Source organism: Dryas octopetala, chromosome 2 (genome assembly GCF_963921425.1).
Source record: "Dryas octopetala chromosome 2, drDryOcto1.1, whole genome shotgun sequence".
Taxonomy (NCBI): domain Eukaryota; kingdom Viridiplantae; phylum Streptophyta; class Magnoliopsida; order Rosales; family Rosaceae; genus Dryas; species Dryas octopetala.
In genome coordinates, this window is record NC_141367.1 from 2,567,030 (window position 1) to 2,591,970 (window position 24,941).

A 24,941-nucleotide genomic window follows, 5' to 3' on the forward strand; every position below is an offset into this window, starting at 1 on the left:
AAGCGCTAGATCTTTAATGCACAGACTTTCAAGGTCAGGGCAATCCAGAGCAATACGGTTCAGAACCTGAAATCATTATGCCTTTTGTAAATATCAAGAACTAGAATAGTAAATGGTAAAACAAAACAATATACACTAAAATGCTAACTAAAAAAACAAAAAAGTTACAGGTTAAAAGATATATCATCAGAGAACTGAATTATCACATGCAGATGCATGTTACAAAGAGCATCTGCTCCATCTTCACATGTATGTTTTTGAATGAGTGCACAAAATGGTGTTTGCGCACATGTGTGGATATTTATAAATAGCGTACAAGAGAAAACTACATATACCATGAGAGTGTCAAAAACAGTCCAGAGCTTGATTAGCAAAATGTACATTTAAAAACATATTTTCGTGACAGAACCACCACCAGGATAAAGAAAAAAATACAAAATGTGATCAGATGCACTCATTGAGCGAATGTTGACAATATTTGACTATGCTTTCAAAGTTTCAACATCACGATCTAACTGCTGCTTCCAATCCGAAAGTAAGGCTTCATCCTACAAGGAAAGATGAATATATTACTTCATTCAAGCAAATAACAAACAGAACAATAAACATATAAGAAAAAGGCACATTACCTGGGGCAGCTGTATTGTCACGTTGTTGGGGAAAATCCTACTAAGCTGCTTCATTGTTTTAGGGGTTTCTTTGCTCCTATCAGGCAGCCAACTACCAAGGTTATCCTGAAACCACCAATAAATGTGTCATCTTTATTTTAAAAGCAACCAACAATTTGTCAATAAAAATTGCCTAAAAGGCTAAAATGGTTCCAAACTCCCACATAACCAGGGATGAGCCCCCCCCCCCCCTCCCCCCCTCCCCCCTTCAGATTGTTTCAATTGACCTTTGTACTTTGTGTACATTTGCATGAGAGAGAGAAAGAATTAAAGATAAATCATACAGGGAATTATATAAGTAGATAAGAATATAGTTGTTGAATAAAAATTCATGAAATTCTCTTGCACGTACTACAACCTAGAAATTCATGCACTTCGTCGCACATTTATGAAGGTCTAAAATCAAAATTAACATGATCACAGATGATGATATAGCAACCAAAAAGGACATTAGAAATAGGCAGCAAGTAGCAACACTCACATAAATGAAACCAATCGTACATGCCCATAAACAACAAGGAAAAAAAGAAGATACTGGCAACTGGCATACCGGAAAAGCAAGATCAAGCAAAGCTGTTTGGCTGAAACTGAACTTCGTAAACAAAAGACCACCGGGATAGGACTGGAAAACATGAAATATAGTTCAATGTCAAACCGAAAATAGTTTAAAATAAGCTAACTGAACAAAATCCTCAACCTCTTACCTTCTCCTTACAATTGTCCAACTGGGTATGGGAGCCAATTACTACAACTTTCTCTGGCAAATTTTCGAACTTACTCTTTAAGACAATATATGCATCTGAGTTACCTGCCATTGCCTTTGCTATATCTTTCACAAACAATATCAAAGGAATACTTTTATTCTCGATCATTTGATGCAACCTGCACAAGGGTGCTTTAAATTTTAATACCAGAACAACAACTATCTTTTGTTTTTTTTTTTTATAAGAACAACATCAACTATCTTGGTCCAGTAAAGGGCGATGAGTACCTCAAGAAGTTCACTAATAGCAAGCTTTTCAATATCATCAGCTCCAGGACCATCTAAGTGACATAAATTATTAGCTGCATAATAAGCATCAATTATTAACACAAGAATACAGCAACAAAAATAAAGCAAATTAAAGCAAGTAGTGATAGAAAAGTCATATGATATTAGAAAATCACCAGAACAAAAAAAAGCCATGATCTTCTTCACAAAGACCACCAAGATCATTGCCATCTTGTATCCTTTTATCAAATCTAACCCCAATTTTTGAGGATCCATTTTCTTCAAAAGCAAGAACAGCTTTGCCTCAACAACCATGCATTGGTCCCCTGCAGAAAAAAGAAATTAAAACCAAAATCACTTCCCAATCAATGGTCTACGGAATTCATGGGGCAAGATTCTCAACTTTAGCTTACCTGACAAAAGTTCTTCAAATTCCTCTGAGCTACTGATGATGTGTATTTCGGGAGACTGGTAGAGAACTGTAAGAAAACACACGTTTGGCTGAGATCCAAGCTTCTGCCTCGAGAGGATGTCGTCCGACCTCCGAGAACAGGCAATCGCAAAGCGCCGTCCGACCTCCGAGACAGAGAGACTCGCAGAGTGAGACTGAGAGAGAGACGAAACTCTTGACCTTGGCTCAACGAAGCTCATTCCAGTGATGATGACGAACGACGGTGCTGTAGACGAATGACAAGGCTCAATCATGCACTTGCAAGTTGAAAACCCCAAAAAAAACCAATAAGCAAAACCTAAAACAAAAAAGATAAGAACGTGAACTGACCTAGGTTACCGATGGATTTTGAAATTACATTATGCGGTGGGCCCAACAAGGTGGTTAGTTTTGTATTAACTTACTAACCAGTTAGTTTTAGAGCATTCTTGATATAATTGGAAACAACAAACAGTATATATATATATATATATATCTATCAAAACGTAAACTACTAACCAAAGCAAATCTTAATTGAACAAAAATCAAAGCCACCAAAATTAACAAAGTCAAAGCAGTTATTGAATGAATAGATAATGATCAATAAAAAAAAAATAAAAGTAGAAACAATATAGCAAATTACATACTAAATCGTCTTAAGATTATTGGAAACTACAGGTATAAATTGCTATATTCAAACAAAGAGATTAAAAAAAAAAAACATACAGAGCATTAGACAATAAAGGAAGTTTAGAAAAACCTTTGAAATCGAGTCTAGTGTTCGACACTATGACCTTAAGACGATTTACGCCCACCCTACCGTGCTATGGTCAATCAGCGCTCGCCTCCCAGGATACAACGACTTCCTCCTTGCAGTAGTAGCACTTCAAACTACAAGGTTTTGCGAACCCGAATATGCAAAGAACTTTTTCTTTGGTAATGGAAGACTATGCTTGAATGAATGCAAGTTTTCTTAGTAATTTTTTGTATATTTCAAAAATTTCAAGACTACTATATTTATAGATGCAAAGTGCCTTTTGAAAAGGTTTTGATTGAATTAAATGGCCAAGAGAGATATTCTATTGAATGGGCAAAAGGCACATCTGTTCATGGCCATGATTGTTTTAATTCAATCAGTATTTCTTTCTGAAACTTTGTATCTGTTCAGTTTTAATTGAACGTATACCAGTGGATTACTAGAGGATGACCCTATATAAAACAAATCAATGTTGGACCTATTACTTTATAAAGCCCAATACTTAATTCATTTCCATTTACATTTTCCATTTAGATAGAATATAATATTTAAGCAAATAAATATTTCCATAATTAATTTAAATATTCATTACTTAAAATATCATAATTCCAACGGTCCTTTTCTTATCACTATCGCCATTCACTGTATAGTGAGAGAGTACGGTGGAGAGAAGTGAATTCCTTCAGAGAAGTGATAACCTTTTTAATTTCCTCTTCCCAAATAAAAAATGGTGAGATGGATCTTTTTTGGGTGTTGCTTGAGGGAAAGATGACAGATATTTTTACCCATGAAAGATTTGAGTGTTTTTGTTGGTGATCTTCTCTTTGGCAGAGAGGAAATGTATGTAAGTTGTATGAACTGTTTTTCCTTCCTCAATAGGAGTTTTGTTTTTGTTTAGAAGACCATGGCTGGTCTCGATTGTTTTCTTTGTTGGCAGGGAGAAGGGAGAGAGAGCACAAAAATGGGGGGTTTTTTGGTTTGTTCTCCTTTTTGCATAAAAGGAATGGTTTTTTCCCCTGTTCTTCACCGTACAGTAAGAGTGGGAAGAAGAACATGGGTGATGTATTTTCTGAATTTGAGTCTCTGTCAGTGAGTGAAGAGAGAGAGATGAGTTGTTTTGCAAAGAGATCGAATAGGTGAGGGCAATGAAGAACAATGAATGTTCTTGAATCTTGGTCTTTACTCTTTAGGAAGAGGAGACGTTCTTCGTTCATGTGTTTTCCACAGTGAACAAAGGTAGAATTGGTGGAGAAACGACATGGATTTTTGCCGAATTCCCACAGACCGTGCCAATGTGTTTAGGTGGTTCACCCAAACTTGGGCTACATCCACAGTCCGCATATGTATTTGGAGAGATTACAATTGTATGGGAGAGCTACAAATTTGGCTTGAGAAAAGCCACTTGAATGCTGTAATGTGTAAATGAAAATCAGCCCCCCTAACTTTTAGGGGTAAAGGTGTTTATATAAGGTAGTAGATGGGCCTTTGGGCCAATGGGCCTTGTAAAGGCTTCTGATGGGCCATTGGGCCAAGGAGCAATTGGGCCGATGGGCTTCTTTTCTTGAGCCTCCATCTTCAAACTCTTTAACATGGGGTCAAATAGTGGCCTGAGACATCATTCGGTGGTCGAATCAGGGCCCAGTTTTCTGTGCTAACCGATTCCTCCTCCATTGACAAGTCAACGCCTCAAATGGGATGATTGGCTAGGATACGTGGCAATGTCATTGGTTAAATCAAACGGGTGAATTTATTTACAAACTCATACTTACCAAAAAATTAGGTGCTTGGACAATTCACTTGACATAAAACAATTTAATAGTACGATGTATTAAAGCAATGTTCTTGAAGTCTTCATTATCAAATTGACTCCGGAACCAGCATAGGCACGTGTTCATATATATATATATATCTAATTAAATTAATGGATATATTTGTAAGTAATTCTTAATTGAATTGCATGTATCCAAACTCCAAAGTGAAGTAAGAGATTAAGAAATGGAACACACCGCACCACGTACTAGGGCAATATCATTATCATAATTATACTGATCATCAAGTAAATCCACGTAGGATGAAGTACATCATTGAGCTGGCTAGCAAACCATTTTATTTAATCAATATTATATTGTAATTTGTTTTTTGTTTTTTGTGTATACTTATTAATTAATTGTTGTCGTACCAGAACTGCTTCTGGAGATAGTCGACCAAATTCTTGTCGACTTGGAAGGCCTTGGCAAGAACATCATCAGAGATGGGAGGGTCGGAGCCGAAGACAGCATTGGCTATGGTGATGACTCCTGGGTTCTGGCTGCTCAGCCCAGCAATGGCCACAGCGTTGGTGTGTCCCACATTCTGTTGGAAGTGAATGAGACCAATTGGGAAGACAAACACATCTCCCTTGTTCAACACTTTGGTGAATAGCTTGTTTTTAGCGTTTGGAAGGTTGGAGGTGACAAAGCCAACGTTGAGTGTGCCTTCCAAGACCACAAGGATTTCAGAGGCACGTGGGTGAGTGTGGGGAGGGTTGATGCCTTTTGGTGCATAGTCTATGCGAGCCAAGGATATACCGAGAGTGTTGAGTCCTGCTATTTGCTGCACATTCGCGGGTGACACTGTAGAACCAACCGGGTTTGCTGCACTTTTCGGAGTCAACCCGGAAAAGAAGAAATCGTTTGCTGATGCAAGCTTTGGGTCCTTGCAGAATTTCCCATTCACAAACACTGCTCGCACAAAAAAAATATATAGTTCATGTATAGTTGTGCGGAAATTCTAACATAACTGCAGGTATTAGATGCCTTCAACCTTTTGACCGTTAGATGAGATATATTTGATCTAACGGTTGAGAAAAAAAATAAAGGCTGAATCGGTAGCCCATTATGAGAGAGAAAGACGTAACTGAACAAAACAAAAGAAATCCTTCTGAGTCGCAAACAAAAAACGCAAATCTCATCTGCTTCTTTACCCTCTCTCTCCCGCACCCTTTCTCCGATCAAAACCCAGCCGTCCGGCGGCAACGTTGACAAAATCGGCCTCAAATATTCGTCTACCACTTACCATGTCGAAATCGATGAACCGATTGAACTTCGTGACGGCCATCCGCCTTCTCCGGCGGAGTTGCGACACCGACCACCCAAGACATCGTCCTCTGGACACACTGATCGTCTGGGTGTCCTCCTTTAGACCTAAAATTCAATCATGAAGGAGAATCAAAGGAGAACAGATCCAACCCCTTCGCCGGCGATCTGAGTTTTCTAGCGGCTTCGAGGTCTCTCTCGGGGATCAGGTATCAGGTCATGGTCGCTACCGGATCATTACAGAGGTATAATTGCGTCCTCATAGAGAGATTGTGAATCTTGTCAATTACCTTGCAATGGCTTTCTGAAATTTGTGTATTTAAATTCTCTTACTTGTATGGATTTCAGAGGAATTGGTTTTTCTTGCTATGCCAGAAAATGTAATTGGTGTTTTCCCCGATTTGGGTTTTCACATATAGCAGCACAGAGGCCAGGAGGAAGATCTGTTGGTATGTTTTTTTCTATCCTTAAACTGGATACATGTTGGTATGTATGGGTACAGTTTTGTATGCTGCCTTGATGCAGGAATTTATGATATGTGCAACTATGTGTACCTGCATTACCTGTACTGTTACGTTCTCTGAATCTAATGTTATCAGGGAGAGATAAAAATTGTCTGAAGTTTTAGTTTTGTGTATGTTTGTTCTGGAGTTAAAGGCTAATCCCGCATCTTATTTTTCCTATTATTTGTGTAGATAGCATATTTCCTATGGCCATGTGCTTGGTCTTCTCTAATCTGCTGATGTTGATGCTTTTTTCCATTGTTATTGAAAGACCAATTTTATATTTTAGTTCAAGGTTTTAATAGAAGAAAATGGTAGATTGGATCAGTGCCTGTAATCAACCAATTCTTAGTAGGGCATTACAATTTCTGGCTTACTTTATTGGCTCCATTTCTGATTGGTTATTTCTTAAATAATAAATTTGTATTAAAGATTTCTTTCCCATCTAAGCATTGTATTATTTTACAATGCTTAGATACGTCCTTTCGGGTCCTGTACTCGGGTATTGTAGATCACTGCAAGTAGTGAAAACTACATGCTATAGGACCTTACATATAATTGCTTAAATGGTTTTTGTACCTTTGTGCTTGATACAAAAACATGCCACTGGACCTCTTCTTTTATTCTGTGATAGCATGACATGTTATCGACCTGTTTGAATTGCATACGTGGTTCATTTTTAATTCATATTTTGAAGCATTATGTATAGCATCATCTATTAACTCATCAAAATATGTTCAGATATTCAATGTGGGATTGTTTCAAACTGCAACTGAGCATAAGGAACAGATTCATGGTAATTCATTTATTTTAATCTCTGAGAGTTCAACAATTGACCTCCACACCTCTAGGTTTCATGAAATGCAGAGCTCCTGTCTTAATGCTCCCTTTATGTTTGTCAGCTCATGTTTCTTTACAAGATTTAACAATTTTTTTTTTTTGAAGTAAATGATTATATGTGATACTGAATTTATTCTTATGAGATTGTTACAAGAATGCTGCAAAAACATTCTATGATGAATTGTGATGGAGATATGGTATCAGCTGCACTGGTCAAATTCATGACTAAAAATTGGAGTAGAGAGGTAGAGAAGAGAAAACGAAGGCCCTTCATCTGAGTTTTTGCTAAGAAATGGGAAGGTCACTAGTAATTCAGACTTTTTGCATGGACTTGGCAGCCGCTTTTGACTTTAACAACTAGAGACTAAATCTATTCCATGGTTAAAAATTTTGGGCATGGGTGTTCAGACAATATATGAGCATGAAATTCTTCCAGGGCACAATATATTCAAGTCTCCCACTTTAGCAAGTATATGCATGCTTACCACTTTTCTTTAGCAAGTATTTAGCATGCTTACCACTTTTCTTTTCTCTGTTTTTCAGAATTATTGACCAGCATGACAAACTGAGGAAAAGAAGCACAGAAGCTTATACCACTGAGATAAGTACTACTCTTTTATCCTTCTGTCTGGTATAACCTAAGTATCATATAGCAGATAACACTGAGAAGTTAAATCACACATTAATATTCCGATTTCTTTAGTAAATGTCACACAGTACTTTCTTACTTGTTTTGTTGCCATTTTCAGCAGTTATAATTAGCAGTTATAATTGAATAATCATGTATCTTGTGCTATCTTATGTATTTCTTTGCTATCTCATGAAGTTTTTGATTTGGGATCTAAAAGGCTCTATTATTGAAAACAAATTAATGAATGCAGATTGGGTTGGTAGTTCCGTTCGCTCAATGTATATCTTCATGTTAAAATTGTGTGAAGAAGCAACCTTGCCAGTGCGACATGCAATCAATTTATATTTTAAAACTCTTTGGTTTCTACTGGGGTTGAGAGGCATGCTTTGTTTAGAGGCATTGGCCAGTGTTAAGTACCACACTAAAAAAAATCCTTTAAAAGCACCTTTTTTTCAGCCTTGATTTTCCCCACTTCTGATGAAGTATCTAGGCATCATTTTTTTTTTTTTTTTTTTTTTTTTTTCAATTTATGGCTTTTTCCCTTGCTGAGCCTCTTATTAAGGCAGTTCAATTTTTCTCTTTCAGGGTGAGAACTGTTGGCCACGACTCATGTGCATTGGGATGTCGATGCTGCAGCAGTTCCATGTGGTTTTGGGCGTGCCATTGGTAACTTCGTCAGGTTGCCTCTGTTATGCTGATTTGTACTGTATGATAGAAATTGAATTTGTGTTGCGATCAATCATAGAAAAGGCTTTGTAAGAAAACAGAGTGATAAACAAGAAAGAAAAATGAAAGATGTAAACATAGAGATGGCCATTGTTCAATTGCTTGTTATTTCATTGTTGTGGTTTTAATCTCCTGACCAAGTCTGCAAGTGATGTGATTTATAGACTGTAACATATTGGTTTTAATCAATGTATACCATGTCTTGCTTGGACTGTAAATGGGGATTAGTCAAATTAAAGAAGGATTTGGACTGTACAAGGACCAATTTACATGTATATACTATTATAGTTCAATCATCCTTGGCATATATAATTGGTCTACAATTTAACATGAGGTTTCTCAAACCTAATGGTGCCATGAAGCTAAAACTCCTTTGTTCATTTTCTCAATGATTAAGAACACCAAGACTTTTTTTATTCCCCCGCTCTTCTTCCATAATTTCAGGAATACTGACAGCAACTTTGACTCCAAAAACATAAACATGGTACACTTTTTAGGTTTATCGTTTCTAATTGTCTGTGTTATGTATTTCAGTTTTTGGACATGAGCTCCTTACAAACTTCTCTCCGAAATGCCCAGTTGCAATCCTCATTCATGGGTGGTGTATCTCAGCCATGGTTTCCCCAAAATCCGGTGACTGTGATGCCTTATATTCCAGCTGCAGCAGAAAGTACGTTTTTTAGTCCTAGGTGAAGCTACATTATTTTCTTTTGGTTTTGTTTTTTGCCTTTTCCTGCCACTTGTTCCAGAGCGGTATATTTGTTAATCCAGTGGTGCTTCAAGCATCATATTAGATGCTATGAAGAAATTTGTCGTCCATTAACACATGTCTAGTCATAACAATCTTATCCTTTTCATTCAATGAGATTTTGATTTCATTGTGTAGGTCCCTTGCAATACATGGCTGGGCAAGCACAAAGTTCTCAAATTCCATAAGTTGTTTTTCTACTCGTGTTCTGGATTCTGTTCTTTTCTCATCATTAGTATTATATCAGTTTCCGGTGATTAGGGTTTAGGAATCCTAATATGTAAGATGATAGTAGACATGGCTTCAGATCCTACAATTTGAATTTGGTAAAAGTTGGCTTTTGCAAATACCATTTAATCAAATAATAGTTTCAATCTCAATTTCACTAAATGATGAGATTATGATTAAAATGATAAGGGTATTTATAGTTATAATAGATTGTTCTTACTTTTTAGAAGATCAAGAAAGAAGAATTCAACTATAAAGTTCTCTCTAAAATGGAACCAACATAAATAAACTTGCCAGATCATGTATTAGTTTATTATACCACATTAGTTCAAAATAATTAGTTGTTGTGCAATTACTTATTGCATAATAGTATTTTGTAGACCTAAACTCTAAGATATAATAGTATAAATTTATCTTTCTCTTCATTTATGATTTCTTAAATAATTTTCTTTTACAGTTAAACTTGTTAAAAATTTCACTCCCAATTGATTTAGGAAGCTAAATTCAGTAAAATACTTAACCTAAATTATCTATGCATCTGTCTTTTCCAGCATGCCGACACAAGACCTTAATTAAGTTTTTCACTAAATACTTTTCCCTAAATACTTTTTCACTAAATACTTATGTTAGTGTATTGGTGGTACTGGATAAGATTGATTATGGACAATCTGAATATCTGGAACTACATTATGAAGATGCTACATAGAGTTTGGCAACTCAAGTTGCCTGGTGTTAGAGAAGAGATTGATGCTTGACATACTGCTGTTGCATTCTGTTATTTTGTATGCTTGTAACTTTTCCTGAAACCAATGTGGAGTTGCTTATTTTGCAGGAGTGTCCCAACGCATGGACCTGTTGCATCTATTGGAGGGAATCCTTTTGCATAGGATTATATTGGAGAGAAACGTTGTTGCTTTTATAATTTCTTTTTTTTTCATTGAATTATGGTTCATGTGAATTGATGTCAATTGATTTGTGCTGTTGTCAATTATTGAGTCAAGTCTGAAACCTCTTTGATACTGTCTGGGGTGAGTTTAAGTTCCTAAGTGTACGGGTATAGTGAATGCTGAATACAAATGTGAGTCCGCCTTCAGCAAGAAAGTAATTATAGTTGGGTCCCTTGTTTCCCAGTTTTTTGTTTTAAACGAGTGTTACTGTATCTACTGCTGTTTCTTGTATTTTAAATTAAATGATTGCAACAAGTCCATATCCATTACAGGGCTAATTTGTTTTACTAGTGAAAGCTTTTGTGATAGACGAAAAAATGTTCCAACTTCAGTGTTATGCAGTACCAATATTGACCTCTAATACATTGTCTCAGTTATTTTTCGTAAGAGCTAGTTGATATGGTAGATAGTGCGATGACTGAGGCTTCCAATGAAATTTACTTTTTCCCACCCTAGTTTGTTGAAATGGAAATCAAAATTCATTCCCACCCCCTAAAAAAATATTGAAATTGAAACCAAATTTGCTTCCCCTCCCAAAAATGAGGTATGAAACTAAACATCTACATTCTACGAAGAAGATATGCTGAAAACATAATGACATGGTCAGGGGCTTGCCTCCGTAAAAATATGCCTAATACGAACCCGAGTTGTGCACGAGGATGCAGTAGACCTTTCATTCAATCCCATGCAGAGTTCCATGTGTCCAAGAAGGAGGCAGATTTTTCAACAGATGCTGCCTCTGGCGCGTTTCCAGACTAGTCAAACTGTGTAATTTTTGATTGCATGTCAAAACCTGATTGTCAAACAGGAGCTCGTATTTAGCACTCTGAGAATGCAATTGCTCTTTCGTGTATACACAGTTGCAGTGCGAAACCTTTTTTTGGCCCAGTGATGAAGTTACCATTCTCTTGAGAATTGGTTAAATAAAATGGTAACTTGGATCAAGAAAATCTTAACTTACCTATTCTTGAGAAAAAGTTACCATTTCTTGAGGAACAACATCAAGAAAATGGTAACATTGGTCAAGCTTGAGATTGTTTACCACTTTGTTGATTCAAGTTACAATTTTCTTGATAATTGGACCAAGAAAGTGGTAACGTTTTTTGCCCCACTGATTTGGTTACCATTTTCTTGAGAATTGGTTCAAGCAAATGGTAACTTGAAGAAAGAAAATGGGAACTTACCATTACTAGAGAAACAGTTATGATTTCTTGAGGGAAAAAATCACGAACATGGTAACTTTGGTCAATCTTGGGCTTGGTTACCACTTTCTTGGTCCAATTTACCATTTTCTTGAACCAATTCTAATGATCAAGAAAGTGATAACTTGGTTTGAGGCATGGATTTGGTTATCATTTTCTTGATCCAAATCTCAAGAAAATGGTAACTGTGGATCAAGAAAATGGTCACTTACAACATGGGTAATTTTTTTAGTTGTTCTGCAAAATTTAATTTTGTGATTGAATTTCCAAACCGGATTGATACACAGGAGCTTGTTTGTAATAGCCCGATAATGCAATTGCCTCTTTGTCTGCATACAGTTGCATGCGTGGTATATGAAACACGTATAGACATTTTAATTTTTTTCAACATTAAAGATTGTGTTATATAAATGAAGGGAAGTTAAGAAATGGGTGCAGTGGCCAAAAAAGAAATTTCAGAAATTAGTGCTTCGATTATGCAAAATATTCTGAAAATATTTTAGTATGTCATGTGCACTTTACAAAAAGAATTCGAACCATGTACAAAATAAATCAGAACCATGTACAAAAGGACTCCGCATCATGTACAAAAGGAATCTGAACAATGTTAAAAAAGAATCCCAACTATGTACAAAAGGAAGCCAAACCATGTACAAAAAAAAAAGGAATCCGAACCATGTACAAAAAAATGGAGTCCGAACCATGTACAAAAACAACCGGTATCAGCTGCACGGGTCAAATTCATGACTAAAAATTGGAGTAGAGAGGTAGAGAAGAGAAAACGAAGGCCCTTCATCTGAGTTTTTTCTAAGAAATGGGAAGGTCACTAGTAATTCAGACTTTTTGCATGGACTTGGCAGCCGCTTTTGACTTTAACAACTAGAGACTAAATCTATTCCATGGTTAAAAATTTTGGGCATGGGTGTTCAGACAATATATGAGCATGAAATTCTTCCAGGGCACAATATATTCAAGTCTCCCACTTTAGCAAGTATATGCATGCTTACCACTTTTCTTTAGCAAGTATTTAGCATGCTTACCACTTTTCTTTTCTCTGTTTTTCAGAATTATTGACCAGCATGACAAACTGAGGAAAAGAAGCACAGAAGCTTATACCACCGAGATAAGTACTACTCTTTTATCCTTTTGTCTGGTATAACCTAAGTATCATATAGCAGATAACATTGAGAAGTTAAATCACACATTAATATTCCGATTTCTTTAGTAAATGTCACACACTACTTTCTTACTTGTTTTGTTGCCATTTTCAGCAGTTATAATTGAATAATCATGTATCTTGTGCTATCTTATGTATTTCTTTGCTATCTCATGAAGTTTTTGAATTGGGATCTAAAAGGCTCTATTAATGAAAACAAACTAATGAATGCAGATTGGGTTGGTAGTTCCGTTCGCTCACTGTATATCTTCATGTTAAAATTGTGTGAAGAAGCAATCTTACCTCCAGACCTATTGCAGAGGCAGAGTATGTTGCCATTGTGTGGTCTGCAACGTCACAGCAATCAACACATGAAGATTGACTAGTATTTCATACCAAGTGTGTTCAAGCTAGTTGCTGATATTTTCCAAACCACTTCCAATGGTCCCATTATGTTCTCCAAGGATCAAAATTGGTCTCTGAAACTCTCCGTGCTTTTGGAACATGTATTTGAACAAATATTGATTAGTTAAATGAATGGATGAAATTTTTTATGAATGGATGGATTTTTGTTGAATGGATGGATTTTTATGAGAGAATGGAATATAAATAACATTTATAACATCCAAATCCCATTAAAAATTGACATGTATAATCTTGTTTATTTATATCAGTTTCAGGAGGTTTTATACATCGAAAAAACTTGATTACGATTTCCAATCTTGTTTTGGATATCAGTTGGGCTGAAAAAACAAATGGCATTTGCTTTGTTCTTTTGACAATTCATCCATTGCGTTTGATCTGTTTAAATGATTTTAAACGATTCGACAGGGACTGCTCAGGATCCCAATTATAACAGCATTATTCAATGATTAAAAAACAGAAAAAGATTTTGGTTAATACATAAAGGGGCAGCAAAATACAAGCATGTGTATTGGCAAAATATGTATTGGCACTTTTGGGTACTTGATATTCAACAAATTTTACCCAACTCAAGAATGCCTAAACATTTTGATACAATATTGATTAAAAATGTAAAACACATGTAAATGTGTAATGTATATAGTTATAGACTTTTAGTATAAGGTTTTTAATTAAACTTGTTAATACTTAATACCTTAAAAAATTTGATCTAAAAAAAACCCCCTACAAAATTTAAAATTCAAAAAACTAAAACTGAAAATCACTAAAACAAAAAAATTAAAACACAAAATATTGAAATTGAAACCAAAAAAATTCCATCCTCGCCCAAAATATAAAATTAACCCACCCAAGTTGAAAAAAAAATGAACCTCTGGCGCGTCTCCAGACTTGTCAAATAGTGTAATTTTGAATTGCATGTCAAAATCTGATTGTTAAACAGGAGCTTGTATTTAGCACTCTGAGAATGCAATTGCCCTTTCGTGTATACACAGTTGCAGTGCGAAACGTTTTTTTGGCCCAGTGATGAAGTTACCATTTTCTTGAGATTTGGTTCAAGAAAATGGTAACTTGGATTAAGAAAATGGTAACTTACAATTCATTGAGAAAAAGTTACCATTTCTTGAGAAAAAAAATCAAGAAAATGGTAAGTTTGGTCACGCTGGGGCTGGATTACCACTTTTTTGAATGAAGTTACCATTTTCTTGATCAATTGATCAAGAAAGTGGTAACGTGTTTTGCTTCACTGATTCCGTTACCATTTTCTTGATATTTGGTTCAAGAAAATGGTAACTTCGATCAAAAATGTGGTAACTTACCATTTTTTAAGAAAATGTTACCATTTCTTGAGGAAAAAAATCAAGAGAATTGTAACTTTGGTCAAGATTGGCCTTAGTTACCACATTCTTGAACTAAGTTACCATTTTCTTGATCGAACGATCAAGAAAGTGGTAACGTGTTTTGCTTGGCTGATTTGGTTACCATTTTCTTGATGTTTGGTTCAAGAAAATGGTAACTTGGATCAAGAAAATGGTAACTTACCATTTCTTAACAAAAAGTTACCATTTCTTGAGAAAAAAAATCAAGGAAATGGTAGCTTTGGTCAAGCTTGGGCTTGGTTACCATATTCTTGAACCAAGTTACCATTTTCTTGATTGAACGATCAAGAAAGTGGTAACTTTTTTGCTTGGCTAATTTGGTTACCATTTTCTTCATGTTTGGTTCAAGAATATGGTAACTTTGATCAAGAAAATGGTAAGTTACTATTTCTTGAGAAAAAGTTACCATTTCTTGAGGAAATAAATCAAGAAAATGGTAACTTTCGTCAAGCTTGGGCTTGGTTACCACTTTCTTGATCAAAGTTACCATTTTCTTGATCGAATAATCAAGAAAGTGGTAACGTTTTTTGCTTGGCTAATTTGGTTACCATTTTCTTGAGAATTGGTTCAAGAAAATGGTAACTTGGATCAAGAAAATGGTAACTTACCATTTCTTGATCTAAAGTTACCATTTCTTGAGGAAAAAAATCAAGAAAATGGTAAGTTTGGTTAAGCTTAGGCTGAGTTACCACTTTCTTGAACCAAGTTACCATTTTCTTGATCGATTGATCAAGAAAGTAGTAACGTGTTTTGCTTGGCTGATTTGGTTACCATTTTCTTGATGTTTGGTTCAAGAAAATGGTAACTTTGATCAAAAATGGGGTAACTTACCATTTCTTGATCTAAAGTTTCCATTTCTTGAGGAAAAAAATCAAAAAAATGGTAAGTTTGGTCAAGCTTAGGCTGAGTTACCACTTTCTTGAACCAAGTTACCATTTTCTTGATCGATTGATCAAGAAAGTAGTAACGTGTTTTGCTTGGCTGATTTGGTTACCATTTTCTTGATGTTTGGTATAAGAAAATGGTAACTTTGATCAAAAATGTGGTAACTTACCATTTCTTGAGCTAATATTACCATTTCTTGAGAAAAAAAATCAAGAAAATGGTAAGTTTGGTCAAGATATAATTTTGTGATTGCATGTTCAAACCCGATTGGCAAACAGGAGCTAGTTTTTAATACTCAGAGAATGCAATTGCCTTTTCATCTATATACAGTTGCATGCGTAGGTGGTTACCACATTCTTGATGTGAATTTACCATTTTCTTGAATTTAAGATCAAGAAAGTGGTAACTTGGGTTTTAAGCAGTTTTGTGAAGTTACCACTTTTTTGATGCATCCCTCAAGAAAGTGGTAACTCATAGTCAAAATTTGGTAAGTAACCAAATCTTGACAGAGTTACCACTTTCTTGAGGGATGCATCAAAAAAGTGGTAAAACTCAAATCACACAGATCTTCCGCTCATTTCACTCTCCATTCAAAATAAATAACGTAGCCTCACCCAGACCCTCTCTCGCCGCCCTCGACTCTCTCTCGCCGTCCTGGCACTGTCGTTCAATCCTGGCTGTCGCCACCCTTTCGCCATCCTCCCACCAAAAACGCAGAAAACTCAGAAACCCATCCTAGCACGTCCATCGCCCATCATACCAGAAAACTCAGACCCTCTCTCACTGAGTTTCGAAACCTAGAAACCCAGAAAACTCACTCAGACTCTCTCTCTCACCGAGTTTCGATCTCTCAGAAACTATAAAACTCCGACTCTGTCTCTCTCACCCAGGTTAGGGCTTCGATTTGTTTACATTTGATTTTGTAGATTTATTCATATGTCAAACTCTCTATCTCTTTCATGAATTTAATATTTGGATTTTGAACTAATTTATGCAGGCTCAACAGGCACTTGCAGCAATTTAACTGAAGCCAAGACAGTCTCTCACTCTCTCGGTAAGCTATTCCTCCTCTCTTTCGCTTTTAGCATTCTCTCTACCTCATCCTCTTGGGTTTCTTCTTTATGAAATAAGGTTTCAAATTAGGGGTTTTTTGGGGTTTATGTTTTTCTTCAAATTAGGGGTTTTCTTAGGTTTGTTTGTTTCTTCAAATTAACTACACCTTCGTCCGACACTGGAGTCTCCCATTTTCTGCTTATCAAGGTTTTGTTTAGCTTTGGTTTTATTTTGCATGCTGGCTTTTGTTATTTTAATAGGTGCTTTCTTATCTCTTCTTATTTTTCCATCTTGATGTCCATCAAAGTATCAAACTTTCCTTTTTCTTGTTAATTTATGTGCAATTCTCTAATTCCTTTAATATAGGTCTTGAAATGGGGGGTGAGATGAACATAACAGCTGCAATCCAGGTAGCTCAATTGGCTCTTAAGCATCGCCAAAACAAAAATCAGCAACAGCGGATTATAGTTTTTGCTGGAAGGTAGATAATGCTAAGTTCTGTCTACTTGCCCATTCCTTTTTTCTTTTTTTGTTGTTGACATCTAAAATTTGTTCTGTGTGTTCAGTCCTGTTAAATATGAAAAGAAGGTATTGGAAATGATTGGGAAGAAACTGAAGAAGAACAGTGTTGCTCTTGATATTGTTGATTTTGGTGAAGAAGATGATGGGAAGCCAGAGAAGCTGGAGGCCCTTCTTTCTGCTGTTAATAATAATGACAGCAGTCATTTAGTACATGTCCCTCCTGGTCCAAATGCTCTATCTGATGTTCTTATAAGGTACCATCTTTGGTGTTTGTCCATGTCTGTTTATAGAAAAGCTTATAATGCCAAATTTAAAGTTATTTATCACTGGAACTAATTGGAATGTAAGGTTTAGATTCATACCATTTCATTTACAAGTCAAGAACATAAAGAAAGTAGGAAATGACTCAAGTGTATCAAAAACAATATGTTAGTACGGAGAAAGAACATAAAAGTGAGAATAATAGATATTAGAAAGATAAAGGCGAATCTTGAAAAATATCCTCTTTACGATCAAAATATTGTTTACCAAATTATATGAACTATAACAGGATTTCTACTTTCATTTTTATCTTCACCTGTTTTTCGTTTTACTTGGCAGTACACCTGTATTCACTGGCGATGGAGAAGGAGGAAGTGGCTTTGCAGGGGCAGCAGCAGCAGCAGTTGCTGCTGCTATTGGTGGTTCGGGCTATGATTTTGGTGTAGATCCCAATATCGATCCTGAGCTTGCTCTTGCCCTTAGAGTCTCCATGGAAGAGGAAAGGGCAAGGCAAGAAGCTGCTGCCAAAAGATCTGCTGAGGAAGCTGCTAGACAAGAAAAAGGAGAGGAACTGTCATCCAAATCAGAGGATGCAACCATGACCGAACATGTTAATGCTTCATCTCTCAACGAGGATAAGAAACTTTCTGATGATATGGTTGGTGTCAGTTCTTATCGTGATGTGTGTTTGTGTTTGCATGTAGCTTTTTGTAGTTCATGAAGTCTTTATTGTGTTGGTTTTTCTCTCATCATTTGTTATCATTCAAAGAACTCCTGTAACCTGAATTGGCCTTGGCGTATGTTATGGTGATAGGTTGATGACAATGACTTACTAAAGCAGGCTCTTGCAATGTCGATGAGTAACTCTGGATCTGCTAATTCAGCGGGTGATGCTGAGATGTCAGAGGCAACTAGTGCGGATCAGGAGTTGGCTTTAGGTGTGTTCTTTGATTCCATTTTTTTAATTATTAAGGGGTAGGTGACTGGGTGGTAACTTGAGCTTCTTTTATTTGATTACTTTTTACATGTGGAAAATTATTTACAAGATGCTTCTGTTGTTCTGTTGCATGGACAGTAGTTTAACATGAGATTTGTATCCTTGTTTGACTTTGGAAGATCACATTCCTTTCATTTCAGCAGCATCTAGTTCATCTCTACAACTATTGGACTTCATAGCCATACTTTTTTCTTTTCTTTTCTTGATAAGAAATGCCGTCAGAAGAATATACCAATCATAGGTTTACATTTAGTAGTTCTTTTTTATGTACATGTAAATTACTGGTCCATTTGCTGCATACATTTCACTTTGGACTTTTGTCACTAGTGGTATGGATTGCTGAATTCCATACCTATGAGTCATGGATTCACATAATTCATACTCACAGCCATGGATGCTTAGCTGCCCCAAACCTGCATCATTATTTTGCTCTTTTCTTACATTGTTGTATGCTTGTTATGTGTAAACTTGTTCATGATTTTATGTTTTTTTTATTTTTAAAATTCTCAGTTAAAAGTAAGCTATTAATCGTTGTAAAATCAATGTTAACTATTTATTAATGTGCTGAAGTTGGACATCAAAATCTGAACACCTATCAATGTGGCCTTTTGTTTTGCTTTATATTTAATTTTTGTCTGGTTAATTGATTTGCCAAGCTTCTGAACATTGACAGATAGATTTGATAATATCTGGTTCCTTCCTGCATGCTTATTATTTCTTTGCTGCATGCAGCTCTTCAAATGTCCATGCAGGAAAGTACAGGAGAGCCATCATCCCAGTCAGATGTGAGCAAGGTGTTGGAGGATCAGTCTTTTCTGTCATCTATCCTTGAATCTGTATGCGTAATTGAACCTGTTTTTTTGGCCTGTATGTAATTGAACGTGTCCTGTTGTATTCCATGTATAATTATGTTGCTGTTGACCTGATATTTTATTTTTCTTACAGCTTCCAGGAGTTGACCCCAATGATCCTTCAGTGAAAGATCTTCTTGCATCTCTGAAGAATCAGTCTGAGGTGTGTTCACAAACCTTACACATGAAAACTTATTGGGTGACTGGATATGCTTCTGTTTTTGTTTGTTATAAAACTCATTTTCCTGTGGTGTTAGTATCTCTTTTTGCAGTACCAAATTTCTACAATATATTTCCCACTTTTAAATGTTTTTCCTTTCCTGGTATTCTAGTCCCAACAAAAGGATGAAGAAGAACCTTCAAATGAGGATAAATGAAAATGTGATCAGAATTGCTTCTGTATCTTCAAAGTAAGGAGTCAAATTAAGAATTCAATTCCAACTTTGATAATGAATGCCTTGGTTGTTTTGACCTATATTGATTTCCTTAGAACCATCTGGTTCCTCTTTTGCAGACCACAGAGCTGTTCGTTTTAGAGGAAGGCTTCTTTATTTCGTGGGAGGATGATACAAAAACAGATGCAGAACAGGATTTTAGAGATTAAATTACAAGTTAATCAAAATATGCTGCATTTTACCTCATGTTGCAGGGAATGTAAACAATGGCATGAACTGTGCCAAACTTCATGGCATCATTTATGGCTGTTTTATTCAATTAAAAGGAGGAAAGAACAAATAGATTTGTGATGCTTTGAATTTAATGTTTATTGTCCTCGAAGTTTCTGAATGATTTCTCCCTCCTCCCTTTGGTCCTTTTTTCCTTGTGATATAGTCTGCCTAATAGGTTGTTCAATCATTCAGGCGTCATTCAATCAAATCTGCACCATTGTATCACACATTCAATCAAATCTGCACCATTGTATCACACATTCACAGCTAATGAAAATTTCCTAGTGCAGTAAAAAAAAAAAAAACAAATGAAAATCATGTAGTGGTATTGCAATGCCTTATCAAGAAAGGGAAAGTCTTAAAAGTTTAAAAGGTAATCCGGCCACCAAGAATGACCTTCTTGGGTGACATAAACAGGCTGCATTACCTATATTTGCTGTTTAGCTTGGCATGAAAATCATATGTGGCTTCATTTGTTTTTGCTTTTCGAACTTGCTGAGAGTTATATACTTGGCCTAATGTGGCTGAGGGAAGAGTTTTCTATATCATTGCTTGAAAAAAGGCTACTCTCTTGTTGGGTGGACCATGATGCCTTTTCATCAATGTGCACCACTTCTAAGTACTTCCATTTGAAAGAAGCTGAAATTTGTTGGGTGGCATCAAAATCAGGTCATATTATTCATGACCAAACCGTACATTGAGCATATATATTTGTGAGGGTTATAAACTCAGATCCTAGAAAACAAATGATCCACACCACAAGTTGTGGGACTGATTGAGTATTACCTCAAGTGGTGGGTCATTCACATGAGGGGTATGTTTCCCCATACATGTCCATGCATTCTCTTGTATGCAACTGTCCTGGATTCTAGTGCTTTGTATTTTCTAACCCTTTGTCTCACAGATGACTCATGTTATCACAAATATAAGGTGAAGATTTGCAACATTATTTTAATGCTCCTGGTTTTGCATTCAAGTTGCTCAAAAGGTTTGATCAAGATTTAATGATCCTAGTTGTTTATATCTAGATATTGCAGACTTAGTTCTAAAAATAAATATGTATGGGTTACAGATCAATGGAAATCTGCACTGAAATTTCAGTTCTTATATTCTTCTTCATGTTAATCAAATTATAGCTAGAATACTTCCACTTTGCAAAAGTTTTCCTTTTGTTGCACATTGTATTTCAATATATTAATATTACCATTGGCTTCCAGCGAGTGGGCCTGGGAGGTGCAAGGTAAACAATGGAGGTGGTTGGCATGAAGCTCAAGATGGACATGCATATTTTGCTTGTACGGTAAGTGATCTTTATGTGTTCCCTTTTTAAAAAAAACAAAAAAAAACAAAACATTCTGCTCTTGGAAAATATATTTATTTTAAACCTATTATTTCTCTAAACATGATGATGGAGAGGTCAAATACAAGTGTCCTGCTGGGTTTAAAGGTGATGGTGTCAAAAGTTGTGAAGGTAAGAGAAATTAACGTCTTGGTATTTTTTGTTGTTGTTTTTCAATTTCACTGTAATAGGAAATAAATCTAGTAATGCATTGATGTCTAAATAGCTCAAGTTCAGAAATTAAAGTCATGTTTTTGTACTGTGACAACAATGGTTCGATGCAATATATTGCCAATTTTGAAGGTAATCAACGCCCAGCCTGGGGATGCAAAGGGACTAATGTAAGTGAACGTTTTTGTTAAGTTTGGCCGACCATTTGTGCAACCAAAACATTGAAATGTCATAATGCATGTGTTTTGTATTAGGGTAAGGCTGACTGCCATGGCTGGATATGGGTAGATGAGTACAAGAACTGTGGATTCACCAATGTTTCGGCATCACAACCACCCAAAGATACCGGAGTGTCAAATGTCGCGGATTCATCACAAGGGTCAGCTGCCCCTGATTTATCTCAACAGTCCAGACCCCTGGATTTGGTGGATGAAGAACCTGGGAACGACTATCATTCAGAGTCATCGCCAGACTGCACCCCTGCCAATTAGCGTCCATGGTGGCCATCTGACTCATCGTGGTCACCTGATCCTGATGAAATTTACTCCCCGTATTAACAAATGTAATTATAATGTGCAAAACTGGTTGTGACGTCACTAAACTTGGCAGGCTACAATCAGGAAGATTGCTGTTACTCTTGATTAATTTTGCAGTTTTCATGTTGTGAGAATTGCTTCTTGGGTATCTGCTTGGTTATTGTTGTACTAAGACTCAATCTAAGTACTATGGATGAAGTGTATACTTGGCCATTTTATTTTATGCATTTTGTTCGTTCTGTTGTTTATGGATGTGAGTAATGTGACTGTGTATATATGAATACGTGGCTGCATTGTTTGGTAAATAAATGACGTATCGGTGTGCATCCTGAAAATTATGACAATTAAGTTATTGAGACGTTAATAAGTTCATGTTCGTTAGTAAATATTCAGGCACTCCAATTTAAACTAGCAGAGGATAATTGGGTATGTTAGACTAGACAAATACATTCATTTAAGAAGAGATGCTGAAAAACATAATGTCATGGGCAGGGGCTTGCCTCTGCAATAATATGCCTTATAGGAACCCTAGTTGTGCACGAGGATGCAGTAGACCTATCATTCAATCCCATGCAGAGTTCCATGTGTCCAAGAAGGAGGCAGATTCTTCAACAGATGCTGCCTCTGGCGCGTTTCCAGACTAGTCAAACTGTGTAATTTTTAATTGCATGTCAAAACCTGATTGTCAAACAGGAGCTCGTATTTAGCACTCTGAGAATGCAATTGCGCTTTCGTGTATACACAGTTGCAGTGCGAAACCTTTTTTTGGCCCAGTGATATTCAGCAACATGTAAATGCTTGATTCTAACATTGCTTGTTTATTAAGTCAAAACTATTACAAGGGGATCAATTAAATTTATAGTCTTTATGAAACTAGACAAACTCACATCTCCACGAAAAAGTTAAGTACATGTAGGGAATCAAATTGTAAGAGAAATGAGCTAAAAGGCTTCCGCCAAAATATATTAGTAGGAATCACAGTTACTGTCTAAATGTATAAATATGAGTGGTTTGGGTTTTGGTTAAATTAGAAACTTAAACTTAAACCCTATATTATATATCCTAAATCCTATTGTGTTTTTTTAAAATTTTAAATCCTATAACTTACCCAATACCCTATACCCAATACCCTATATTTCATAGTTGGTAATTTGGTATATAACTATAGAAGCAATTTTGTTCAGAATTTTGGATTGCATGTCAAAACCTGATTGTCAAACAGGAGCTTGTATTTAGTTGTCTGCGAATGCAATTGCCCTTTCGTCTATACACAGTTGCAGTGCGAAACGATTTTTGGCCCAGTGATGAAGTTACCATTCTCTTGATGTTTAGTTCAAGAAAATGGTAACTTGGATCAACAAAATGGTAACATTTTTTGCCCCACTGATTTGGTTACCATTTTCTTGATGTTTGGTTAAAGAAAATGGTAACTTGGATCAAGAAAATGGTAACTTACCATTTCTTGAGAAAAAGTTACCATTTCTTGAGAAAAAAAATCAAGAAAATGGTAACTTTGGTGAAGGTTGGGCTTGGTTACCACTTTCTTGATCAAAGTTACCATTTTCTTGATCGAACAATCAAGAAAGTGGTAACGATTTTTTCTTGGCTGATTTGGTTACCATTTTCTTGAGGATTGGTTCAAGAAAATGGTAACTTGGACCAAGAAAATGGTAACTTACCATTTCTTGAGAAAAAATTACCATTTCTTGAGAAAAAAAATCAAGAAAATGGTAACTTTGTTCAAGGTTGGGATTGGTTACCACATTCTTGAACCAAGTTACCATTTTCTTGATCGAACGATCAAGAAAGTGGTAACGTTTTTTGCTTGGCTGATTTGGTTACCATTTTCTTGAGGATTGGTTCAAGAAAATGGTAACTTGAATCAAGAAAATGGTAACTTACCATTTCTTGAGAAAAAGTTACCATTTTTTGAGGAAAAAAATCAAGAAAGTGGTAACTTTGGTCAAGATTGGGCTTCGTTACCACATTCTTGAACCAAGTTACCATTTTCTTGATCGAACGATCAAGAAAGTGGTAACGTTTTTTGCTTGGCTTATTTGGTTACCATTTTCTTGAGGATTGGTTCAAGAAAATGGTAACTTGAATCAAGAAAATGGTAACTTACCATTTCTTGAGAAAAAGTTACCATTTTTTGAGGAAAAAAATCAAGAAAGTGGTAAATTTGGTCAAGATTGGGCTTCGTTACCACATTCTTGAACCAAGTTACCATTTTCTTGATCGAATGATCAAGAAAGTGGTAACGTTTTTTGCCCCACTGATTTGGTTACCATTTCTTGAGGATTGGTTCAAGAAAATGGTAACTTGGATCAAGAAAATGGTAACTTACCATTTCTTGAGAAAAAGTTACCATTTCTTGAGGAAAAAAATCAAGAAAATGGTAACTTTGGTCAAGATTGGGCTTGGTTACCATATTCTTGAACCAAGTTACCATTTTCTTGATCGAACGATCAAGAAAGTGGTAACGTTTTTTGCCTCACTAATTTGTTACCATTTTCTTGATGTTTGGTTCAAGAATATGGTAACTTTGATCAAGAAAATGGTAACTTACCATTTCTTGAGAACAATTAACCATTTCTTGAGGAAAAAAATCAAAAAAATGGTAATTTTGGTCATGATTGGGCTTGGTTACCACATTCTTGAACCAAGTTACCATTTTCTTGATCGAACGATCAAAAAAGTGGTAACTTGGTTTGAGGCAAGGTTTTGGTTACCATTTTCTTGATGTTTGGTTCAAGAAAATGGTAACTTGGATCAAGAATATGGTAAGTTACCACATCTTGATCAAGAGTTACCATTATCTTGAGGGATGCATCAAAAAAATGGTAAAACTTGTTTACCAGTTCAGCAGGTTCTCTATTTTTTTTTTTTTTTTTTTTTGGTGCAGGCATTCTATGCCTGCAGTCATTATAGAAGCTCCCATAGTTGTGGGCATGCATT

At 35.9% G+C, this 24,941-nt stretch overlaps 2 protein-coding genes and 1 long non-coding RNA gene across 13 annotated transcripts; 2 read left to right on the forward strand and 1 right to left on the reverse strand.

Moving 5' to 3' along the window:
* Nucleotides 1-5,009: 5,009 nt before the first annotated feature.
* On the reverse strand, nucleotides 5,010-5,579 carry LOC147292480 (germin-like protein 12-2; the record flags this gene model as incomplete). Its single annotated transcript, XM_086230386.1, has 1 exon — nucleotides 5,010-5,579. A coding segment is annotated over one exon (570 nt), but the record flags the coding sequence as incomplete, so codon positions are not given.
* Nucleotides 5,580-5,704: 125 nt separating this feature from the next.
* Nucleotides 5,705-10,828, forward strand: LOC147292481 (uncharacterized). 6 transcript variants are annotated; one of them, XR_015120489.1, is made up of 8 exons: nucleotides 5,731-6,165; nucleotides 6,269-6,369; nucleotides 7,165-7,219; nucleotides 7,807-7,868; nucleotides 8,480-8,573; nucleotides 9,155-9,290; nucleotides 9,507-9,556; nucleotides 10,429-10,828. It is a non-coding gene; the product is annotated as an uncharacterized LOC147292481 (long non-coding RNA). The 6 variants fall into 6 exon arrangements; XR_015120488.1 differs by having other exon boundaries at nucleotides 5,705-6,165; nucleotides 7,418-7,868; nucleotides 9,507-10,828; XR_015120491.1 differs by lacking the exon at nucleotides 9,507-9,556 and having other exon boundaries at nucleotides 5,732-6,165; nucleotides 9,155-9,309.
* A 5,351-nt stretch (nucleotides 10,829-16,179) lies between these two features.
* LOC147292482 (26S proteasome non-ATPase regulatory subunit 4 homolog) lies at nucleotides 16,180-22,229 on the forward strand. 6 transcript variants are annotated; one of them, XM_086232885.1, is made up of 13 exons: nucleotides 16,180-16,475; nucleotides 16,583-16,639; nucleotides 17,005-17,119; nucleotides 17,205-17,414; nucleotides 17,761-18,079; nucleotides 18,236-18,359; nucleotides 19,151-19,254; nucleotides 19,364-19,432; nucleotides 19,602-19,679; nucleotides 19,784-20,925; nucleotides 21,155-21,408; nucleotides 21,503-21,617; nucleotides 21,702-22,229. In XM_086232885.1, exons 3-9 carry the CDS (start codon nucleotides 17,013-17,015, stop codon nucleotides 19,644-19,646), a joined length of 978 nt encoding a protein of 325 aa, XP_086089011.1. In that variant the 5' UTR covers nucleotides 16,180-16,475; nucleotides 16,583-16,639; nucleotides 17,005-17,012; the 3' UTR covers nucleotides 19,647-19,679; nucleotides 19,784-20,925; nucleotides 21,155-21,408; nucleotides 21,503-21,617; nucleotides 21,702-22,229. The 6 variants fall into 6 exon arrangements, with proteins under 6 accessions (XP_086089011.1, XP_086089014.1, XP_086089010.1 ...); XM_086232888.1 differs by having other exon boundaries at nucleotides 19,760-21,408; XM_086232884.1 differs by having other exon boundaries at nucleotides 19,784-21,408.
* The last annotated feature ends 2,712 nt before the right edge of the window (nucleotides 22,230-24,941 follow it).